Raw genomic sequence first — 10809 nt, 5'->3', positions numbered from 1 at the left:
TTTATTTTCTTTCTTTCTCTTATATTTCTTTTTTCTCTATCTTTTTTATATTTCTTTTATAATTATATCTTTAATTTATTTATATTTATTTCATTTATCATTTTTTATATCTATATCTTAATTTAATTTTGAATTTTCTAATATTTAGATTTATATTTGATTTTCAAAATTTAAATTTTCAATGAGTTGTTTTCAAATATAGGAAAATGAACAAAAATATTTACAAATGTAACAAATTTAATTTTTGAATTTTAAAATTTCAAATATTTAGATTTATATATTACTTTCATTTTCAAATTTTAAATTTTCAATAAGGTTGTTTTCAAATATAGGAAAATGAACCAAAATATATACAAATATAGTAACTTTAATTTTGAATTTTAAATTTTCAAATAGTTAGATTTATATATTATTTTTATTTTCACATTTCAAATTTTCAATAGGGTTGTTTTCAAATATAGAATAATGAACTAAAATATTTACAAATATAACAAAATTTCATTGTCTATCTGCGATAGACCGCGATAGACTAGTATCTCAGATAACACAAATACTAGTCTATCGCGGTCTATAGTAGATAGACTGCGATATTTTGCTATTATTTGTAAATATTTTTAATAGTTTTGTCATTTAAAACAATTTTCCTATTCAATGTGTATATATAAATATTTTTTGAATTTTAAATTTTAAATTTGCTATATGCATTTTTACATAATTTTTTAAATTTATTATTTTTTTTTTACTTACATATGAAACCAATTATAATTTTACAATATATAAATTTTGTTTACTAAGATATCCATTTAGGTTCATTTTAATATTTTTACAACCACGACATTTACATAATAATATGATTGAGTTATATTTGAATTTTTTAAAATTTAAAACAAATGACTTGAGTAAGAAATAATATTGTAAATCAAATTTTATCGACATATGAATTATAGAAACAATTGTATTATTGTTATTATTTTTACATTGGGTTTTAAGTGTATTTGATAATTATTTTTTTATATTTTAATGCATGCTATATATATTTTTATTTTATACAATTATATTATATTTAAACTATAAAATATGGAAAAAATGTAAGGAAAAAAGCACAAGAAATGATAAACAATAAATAGTTATCAAACAAGTTTATGTTCTTGTTTCTTTTTTTTTTTTTTTCTTTTTTTCAAGAAACAAGAAACAGAAATAGTTATCAAACCTATTCCTGTTTCTTACTCTAAAAAAAGTGAAAACTGGAAATAAGAAACAGGGAAAGGAAAATAGAAAACAGAAATTGGAACATTATCAAACGGGCCCTATGATTCTCCGATGTTCTTTCAATCTTTTAACGGTGTAAAATCATCAACTATATTGTTTTGACGTCATCAAATAATTTCTCCGTGATTCATTCTCTCATATTAAAGTTTGGTTTAGTAAGTATTTAGGCCCCGTTTGGTAACCATTTGATTTTTTATATTTTGTTTTTGAAAATTAAGTCTTTAGGCACTACTCCCACCTTCAAATTTCTTCCTTTGTTATTTACTTTTTACAAATAGTTTTAAAAACCAAGTCAAATTTTGAAAACTAAAAGAGTAGCTTTTAAAAACATATTTTTGTTTTTGGAATTTGACTAAGAATTTAACCATTGTACTTAGAAAATATGAAAATCATGGTAAGAAATGAGGAGGAAATAAACTTGTTTTTTAAAAAAGTCAAAAATCAAGAACGAAATGGTTACCAAAGCCTTAGGCCTCATTTGGTAAACAATTTTGTTTTTTGTTTTTGGTTTTTGAAAATTAAGCATATTGTCTCCCTATTTTTTACAATGATTTGCATCTTCCTTTATGTCCAATGGTGTATTTAAGATGAATTCTTAACTAAATTTCAAAAACAAAAACTACTTTTTGAAAACTATTTTTTTTAGTTTTCAAAATCTGGTTTAGTTTTTTAAACCATGGATCAAAAGTGATAAAAAGGGAAGAAATTTGAGGGTGGAAATAGGACCTATAGGCTTAATTTTCAAAAAAATAAAAATAAAAACAAAATAGTTACCAAACGGGGCCTTAATTTTTGGTTTTTAGTTTTTGAAAATTAAGCTTGTAGATACTACTTCCACCTTCAAATTTATTCATTAATTATCTACATTTTATCAAATAATTTAATCATGCCAAATTTTAAAAACAAAAAAAATAGCTTTTAAAAACTTTATTCGTTTTTTAAATTTGACTAAAAATACAACTATTGTACTTAAAAAAATGTAAATTATTGTAATAAATGGACTTAGTTTTAAAAAATCAAAAACAAAAAAGAAATAGTTACCAAGTGAGGTAAATCATTTGTTTAGGCTCAAGTAAAAAAACTCATTCCCTCAAGAAAAATATATTAGATCCAAATTAGGCTGAAAGAAACAACAAAGAATCATAGATAAACTTTCCCCAAGAATTGGTACATAATTGATACAAGTACTATAATAAAATTGAAATCCCCAACAAATGATACATGAATCAAGATGCTCTCTTCCAATCACCCAATAATTAAATTAACCACAAACTTCATGTACTTTTATGCACTATAATTATTTCAAAGCCCAGCAGTGAATGGCACTCCAGTTCCAGGCAGCCATGATCTCCCAGCAATGAAATTCCCAACAGTAAATTTTGATGCTTCTGTAGCACTTGTTATCACTCTATAACCCTTCCATTTCACTCTCTTAGCAGTAGAAGAACCTGGCCCAAAATTCTTAAACTCTCCATAATACAATGTATTCAATGCAAAATTACCACTCCATTCCAACCACCCTGCTGGATTCACCAAGTTATCCATGAAGTTCTGTAAGTAAACTGTGCGAGAGTACTCCTTCCATGGCCTCCCCAAGTAGGTTCTAACCGACCCTACGACCGGTTTTAGGTCGTCCGCCGCCATCACTCTCGAATTGTGGATTGAGATCCCTGTGTTTTGGTTTGGGTCGGTTCGGCCTTGGGCGGTGACGACGCATTGCTGCCCTGGGATTGGTTTTCTTGCGTAGATCATGCAGTTCTGGAGAACTACGGCGGCGTTGCCGAAGATGAAATCCACCGTGCCGTAAATGTAGCATTCTCTATAGAATTGTCTTTGTGAATGGGCGTAGAGAGTGTCTTGGTATCCTTCGAAACCGCACCGGAAGAAGACTGAGAGATCGGAGCCTGACCGAAGGGCTACCGCTTGGTGGTTTTCAGGTCCGGCGGTGTTGCGGAATGTGATGCCACGGGCAATGAAACGTTCACCGGTCACAGCTGAAGAGAGTCACAAAATATATCAAAATGTTATATTAGACATTTTTTTAACAAAGGATTTAATTTGCTAAAATGAGAAGAGGGATGTGAAATGGTAAACTCTTTTTTGTAACATTAACACTGTTCAAGAATTTTGAACTAAGACTCCTTTTGTTTCTAAGCTACTCACATGAGATTTTTTTTCTATGATAATTACCAAACTCATCTAATAAAGACTAGGGTAAATTTTGAATCAATATTAAGTAATTAGACATACAAATTTACGAACAAAAATCAAATAATGTAGAAAGTTGAGGCAAAATAAAATACAAATCCAATAAATTATATGTTAATATATATATATATATATATTGGTCTTATTGTACCTTTGAATTTCACATTTCAAGTCTTGTTTGGTAATCGTTTTATTTTTTATTTTTATTTTTTAAAATTAAACCTATTTTTTCTTCATTTATTAGGATGATTTATATCTTATCAAATACAGTGATTGAATTCTTAGCTAAATATAAAAAACAAAAACATTTTTTTAAAAAGTTTTTTTTGTTAGTTTTCAAATTTTGGCTTGGTTTTTTAAACTATTGCTAAAAAGTAGATAACTAACCAAGAAATTTGGGATAGGAATAATACTTATAATCTTAATTTTTTAAAAATAAAAATCCAAATCTAAATGGTTACCAAAGGGATCATTAGTATCTGCAATTTTAATGGTCTAATTTTAGTCCTTGATCATTAGTATCTGCAATTTTAATGGTCTAATTTTAGTCCTTACATTTTAAACAAATCTCAAATTTAATCTTTCAAAAGATGGTTTTTTAATTTTGGTTAAAGAATAACAATAATTTTCATGTTATAAAAATACTATAGGAATATATTTTCGAAATTGATAGATGATGCTAATAGGTTTTTTTTTTTTTTTTTTCAGCAAAAAAGAATCAACAAATAAACTAATCAGGAATATGTTAAGATTCATAAAAAAAAATACAAGGATTAAATTTATTGAATATCAAAAGTAGAAGGACCAAAATATAATGAAATCCAAAGTACAGATAGAGAAAATGCAAGTTTATTTTAGTTTTTGTAGTTCAAGATTTGTTCTATTTTACTCTCTATATTTTTAAATATCCAATTTTAATACTTTCGATAAATCTTAAATTTAGTCTCTTTAATTATTAATCTAAATTGATTAAATAATAATAATAATAATATGCAAGAAAATATCCATGAATATTGTTTCAGCATTTATTATGAAAATATTAATAGATAATACAAAATTCTTTAAAAAAATTATTTTAAATGATAAAACTGTTAGAAAATATTTAAAGCAAAATATCATAATCTATCTGCAATAGATCGGAATAGATTACTATCTGTGTCTATCATAATACAGAAGATATGAATAGCAATCTATAGCGGTCTATCAATAAAATTTTGTTATATTTATAAATATTTTAATTTATTTTCTTATATTGGGAGACTAAATCAAACTATTCACAAAAATTTTCGGTTAAAAAACAAAAAAAAAGAGAAAAACTCACCAACAGTAGCAGAGTTGAAAGTAGTAGAACCACCACCAACACTTCTACTTCCAGTAATAATTGTATACCTCAATCCATCTCCAACAAGCATCAAATTCTTCACCTTTATCACTACATTCTCTTTATAAACTCCCCTCTTTATATGTATCACAAATCTCCCACTCCCTTTCCTCTTCCCCGCCGCATCCACCGCCGCTTGCACCGTCCTATAATTCCCCGACCCGTCCTGTGCCACCACCAAATCCGCCTTAGGCTCCGCCGCCTGCAACAGCCGCCGGTCCCCACGCCGAACCCACTTCGGAAACCCTTCATTACTCTTATACCCCACATCACTCTCGGAGCAGTTATTCATTGCCAAACTATTACTAATAAGCTTTGTCACATTATTGTTCGCCAAAAACGGGAAAACCACATCGTAATCTTTTATCTTAAGGTCGATGAACCCGGCACGGCACGTTTCGAGGTCGGTCAAGGCAGAGCTGAGCCATGTTTGGATGTCGAAGTCAGAGCATTTTTCGTCGGAGAAGGTTTTGTTGAGGTGGAGGATTGTGGTTTGGTAAAGCTCCAAACAGTCAGCCCATGCAGCTCTTTCTTTTTCGTTACGGCATTTTTTGCCTAACTCTTTTGTGAGTGTTTCAGCTCTTATAGCTCTATCCATGGCGATTTTAAGAGCTGTTTTTTTGAATTCTGAAAGCTTTTTTGGGTCGAATTGGCCATTGAAGAAGTGTTTGCATACGTCGGGATATGGCATTCGGCTGCACCATAAATCTATGGCATTGTTGTTAGGTTTGGTGGAGAAACATAGGGAAATTGATGAGAGGATGAACAAAGAAATTAGAATGATGGAAAAATGAAGCTTTTGAGCCATCTTTTTTTGTTTCTAATTTTTTTGAGTGTTTTCGGTTGATGGGTTTTGGGCTATTTGTATTGGTGGGGAAATAATTATAAATTAAGAGGATGAATTTCAGACAGCTGGGATTTTTCTTTTCTTTTAAACTATGGGGAATATTTTGCGTTATTTGATTATAAAATAATTATGTTGAAAAATGATTAGTAAACTACCAACCAAAAGTCTCTTGTTTTGAATTAGTCATGGTTTGTGTTTTTTTTTCATTATTTTATTTCACTTCTCAATCATTTCTTTGAGCTAGCTGTCAAAATTAGAATGTGGGTTTTTCTTGGTTCTCTCTTTTGTGTTCTCATTTGTAAGCAATCTTAGATTTTTTGAAATCTAAGAATGAATTCTAGTAAGCAGTAGAGAAATGAGAGATCTCACAAATTTACCTTTATAAAATACACGACCTATTTCTCTTATTTGTTGATTGGATTTGAGAAAGAATCTCATATTTATCTAATATATGATATCAAAATATATAAAAGATATCTAAACATATATTCAGTCCAAATAAATATTTGACTCAAGAATGGTAAATCTAAAAAGACACCTAGAAAGAAAGAAAGACCTTACAATCCATATAGGATATAAGAAATTATTCTTCTTATCCTATTATCAATTGGTTTTGAAATGGAACATTCCTATGATTTATATGCATTAAATTCTACATAGTGTAGTGTTTATATTTTGTTGGTACTCCCAAAAATGCATCAAGTGAAACGGTTTTTATTTGGTATTATATTATGAATTATGAAATATCATCTTTCATTTAGCCGTTCATTTTAAGATATTTTACTTAATAGTACTTTCGCAACATTACATTGTTCCAACTCTATAAATTGTAATTGTTAACGAACGTTACCTAATGATTCGATAGAATTGGGGATGAATTTAAGTCTAAGAAAAGATAGATAATGATTATATTTCGTTGGATTGGATTGGAACAATGTTTTTTTTAAAAAAAAAATGAGGATATAAAACACCAACATGTAATAAATATTACATGAGTGGCATTATTTTAAATAAATGCAGCATTAATTGGTTTGACAAAACATTGTTATAATTCATTTTTAATTTGTTTGTAATATTAATTAATTAATAATTATTATTATTATTAATTTTTAAGTTCTAAACCTATCCACTGGTAGGGGAAGACGACCGAGAAGCATCTCTAGTAATTGGTTGACATTACTTTAGCACTAAACTCTCTCTATAGTTAAAAATACAAAAGAATTATTAAATGTCATCAAAATTTAATTTACTATTCCATCATGTAATCACGTCTTGATTATTAAATTAAGGTTTTTAATAGGCTTAAGAGACTGCATGGAATGTGCCAAGAGAAACATATATCACAATTTTTAAGATTCTCTTATGTCATATACTTTTTATACATAAAGACTTTGATGTGTATTTGTGTATATCCACACGTATTTATGGTGTACTTTGATTAATAATCTCATTTTATGATCTCAATGAGTCAATTATTAGTGTGATGGTGATGTAGTTTTTATTATTTTATGGAGATTTCAATATGTGCAGTGAAGAATTCGAATATCTGACCTCTTGATCAAACGTATATGTCTTAACTATTTGTTATTTGAGTTATGCTCAGATTGAATAGAACAAGACGACTTTATGATTTAAAGATGATATATAGTTGTTTACTCGTAGTTAAGATATATAGTTATTTACTCGTAGTTTTAATTCAAAATTGAAGTTAAAAGTAGGGTTCAATAAATAAAAAATACTTAAAAAGATCAAATTTATAATCTATGAACAAACAAAGAGTCTGTTAGTTGTAAGGGTGGACTTAAACTAATTATTCTATTAAAATATTAGAATAGAAAAAATATGTTTTTGGTTCTTAGGTTTTGGTCCTTAAATTTCTCGTTTGATTTCAATTTAGTCTCTATGTTTTAAAATGTTACAATTTTATTCTTGTTTCACTTTGGCCCTTAGGTTTTATGATTTACACTTTAACCATATTTTTTTTTTTTTACAAAATACTCACTTTCTCAATCAAGATTTTAAGTGTAAACCTTGAAACTTAGGCACTAAATTGAAACAAAAATCAAACTCAAAATTTAACCATGAAAATAGAGCCCACAAGATATAATGATAAATATTCATCTTAATTTCTATTACAATAAGAGATCTTATTTAAAAAGGTCTAGATTCTATACGTGGTTTTCATTTTTATCCTATTCAAAATCACGATCTTTTACGTATGATGAGAAAAAAATTAATGATCAATATGTGCAAAGGGCAAGAATTAAACTATTCATGGATAAAATCAAATTACCAATATTGATATTGTTAAAAATAAAAGATGAATTTATACTAGGATGAAGAATATCATTCACTTTGGTCCACACACTCGGTTATTCACATGCCACAACAATACAAAACAAAAAATTTAGTTAGAAATGTCACACCCCCCTTCTAGATTATCCTCTTAATCTAGAAGAGAATGTGACAGCAACAGTTACCAACCTTTTTGTGGCACTTATTGCCTAACATACCTACTTAACCTACTTAGAAAACCCTGGAATAATATAATTAACATTAAAGTGCTAGCAGAACTTAATGAAGGAAATCGAATTCGCGATTTCCATGAGCAGCGAAAGAAAGATAATTCCAAATCACAATCATGAATGAACAAAACATTTATAGTCGACTTCAAACAAGCGGTTATACAATTCATACAGAAATTACAGCACGAAAAACTACAAATGCTCAAAGGAAAAACTGTACGAACATTTGTAGATGCGTCTCCACACTTCGATGCGCAGGCCGCTCGAACAACAGCAACCTCGAATGCTCGATCTACACGACCGCAAAACCGCAAAGAACAAAGCACGAACACTTCGCACTCGTCCTCAACGATCTCCTCAGTCACGAACTCCTCAGCAACACGAACGGTCTCCATAGAACCTCGACGGTATCGATTGAGTATGACACCACCAACAAGGCTACCTTGATATTCTCGGTGTGAGAGTCCAGAGGGTGGGCTTTGTTCGGACTTGGTATGAGGCAAACGAAATAGGAAACACCGATCGCGCAAAACGGCTCCGAACCCAAAAGTCAATTCACGAGGTTTTTTGGCGGAGACCTATCGCATAGGTCGATGCCCAATCGTTTAAATAAAGCTAAGCGATCGTCTAGCAAAAACTATACGATCATTTAGCTCGGTTTGTTGCCTACAGACACTACATGATCGTTTACCTTAGACAAACGAGCGTTTAGCAAAACTATGCGATCGTTTAGTAAATACTACACGATCGTTTAGCTCGCCACTGAACGATCGTTTAGTAAATCTGTATTCACTTGACGACTCCGTGAGTTCCCATTTTTTTTTTCACCGAGAGAAAAATCAAAAACTTTTTTCAACCTTTTGTTAAAACTTATTTTCAAATAGGAAAACCACTTTCCTTTTAAACTCACGATTACTATGAATCCAATAACCACCCATTCACTTGGTTATTAAAGAAAAATAATTAATTATCCAATAATTAATATTATTATAAATATAAATGATAACCAACTTATCATACTATATTTATAACCTATAGTTTTAATATTTCATCTCATGAAACATATAAACCATAGTTCTTTTTCTATTCCATGGTACTTAATGTAAATCTCATTTACATCAATCCTCCACTAGATGTATCTTATACATCATACCAATTATATCATATATAATCAAAATACCTCTTGTCAATTTGAACATTTCAAATCAATACCAAGAATTGATCCTCAACTAAATCCATTGAGCTACCAAGGGAACCTCATGGACCTGTAGCCGAAGCTCCAATGGTACGTAAATAACTGACTAAACTCTTTAGTCACGGGATCCACCATCCGTTAACTACCAGACACTCCACTAAAGACCGACAACTGAAATCTCCTTACCACAGATATATTATGTGTCCATATTAACCAATCAGCAGTGCGAAAACCCTTCACAGATCGCTCGTAAGTATAGCTGGGCCAATAACCGTTATGTCCCTGTAGTCATCTGTCTCTTTAAGTACCACTGATCTCTTTAATGAACATAAGTCATAGTTCTACTTTGACTGAGTCTTCTCTTCTAAGAGAAGCTGTGGCCACTATGTTCAAGCCCCTAAATTAGCCTATAAGGGAGCAATCTCTCTATTTATCCCTGCTTCGAGAAAGAAGTGAATTCCACCTTGTGGATTGAGTTCCCAGCTCCCAGATCAAACAAGTCCCCAAAAAGGTAGGCAGTTGAGTTGGTAATATGGCCACTCTCACCCATACTAATCAAAGGACCGCCTTCAAAGATAGGAGTTCCCAAAACACTCAGGATTGAGGTCGTGTCACCTATGGTCGTTTAGGTGAGATGCAAGTCTCTAGTATCAATGACGTTATATACAGAGTCTAGTCATCTCGTGGTCCAAGTCTTATACAAACTCTTTGTATAGGACACCTACTCTCGCACGTCTCTACATGAATGGTTAAGATCTACCATTGTAGTAGTTTACAACACTTGCAAACCTCTACAAAGCGGGCCGTATCCGTAGTGTCACTAGGATCAGGTATCCACCTTAATCCTTATACTACAGACCAATTTAGGTTATCACTTAAGGCATGATCCACTTGTATATCATATATATATGCTTAAGTTCACATAAGATAACCAAGGAGCTTTGTTTATTGGATATAAGTAAATGCTAGAATTAAATAACACTTATTTATTCATTAAACAATGTGTATCTTTACAAAACAACGAGACTCTGGGAGAATTAGGACACCAATCCCAACACTTAAAATATTTACAATAACCTCAGGGCTCCATACACAACAAACTTATAACATACAAACAAAAACAAGATTAAGTGGGTCCACCACTCTACACTAGTCCCTAATATAAAGACACGTGTGTACAACTATTTACAGAGTAGACACCTAAACTTCCTCTTTCGACTGAGTCTTTAAGTGGTAAAGTCATAGTGCAGTTATCCTCTAGGAGATGACCACTATCTAGGAGAAGGAAAACATATAAACGAGTGAGCTACTAGTCCAGTGAGTGACTAATAAATCATTAACATCATGCTTTTAAACTAAAGACTGCCAAGCAAACTCATAACTA

The 10809-nt window shown here is 30.4% G+C and overlaps 1 protein-coding gene across 1 annotated transcript; it reads right to left on the bottom strand.

Annotated features, from left to right (window-relative positions):
• Positions 1 to 2342: 2342 nt before the first annotated feature.
• Positions 2343 to 5693, bottom strand: LOC120068244 (pectinesterase 2-like). The gene is made up of 2 exons (XM_039019956.2): positions 4799 to 5693; positions 2343 to 3263 (listed from the first exon to the last, which is right to left on the bottom strand). Exons 1-2 carry the CDS (start codon positions 5664 to 5666, stop codon positions 2572 to 2574), a joined length of 1560 nt encoding a protein of 519 aa, XP_038875884.1. The 5' UTR covers positions 5667 to 5693; the 3' UTR covers positions 2343 to 2571.
• Between the last annotated feature and the right edge of the window lie 5116 nt (positions 5694 to 10809).

The sequence above is a fragment of the Benincasa hispida genome, chromosome 12 (assembly GCF_027475165.1).
Source record: "Benincasa hispida cultivar pf3 chromosome 12, pf3_genome.v1.1, whole genome shotgun sequence".
Classification (NCBI taxonomy): domain Eukaryota; kingdom Viridiplantae; phylum Streptophyta; class Magnoliopsida; order Cucurbitales; family Cucurbitaceae; genus Benincasa; species Benincasa hispida.
This window is presented reverse-complemented; position numbering and strand designations above follow the sequence as displayed.

Coding starts and splice junctions, on each gene's coding strand:
- LOC120068244 (XM_039019956.2), bottom strand. CDS start 5,666: ATGGCTCAAAAGCTTCATTTTTCCATCATTCTAATTTCTTTGTTCATC. Junction 3,264..4,798: donor TTTCAACTCTGCTACTGTTG/GTGAGTTTTTCT, acceptor GACTCTCTTCAG/CTGTGACCGGTGAACGTTTC.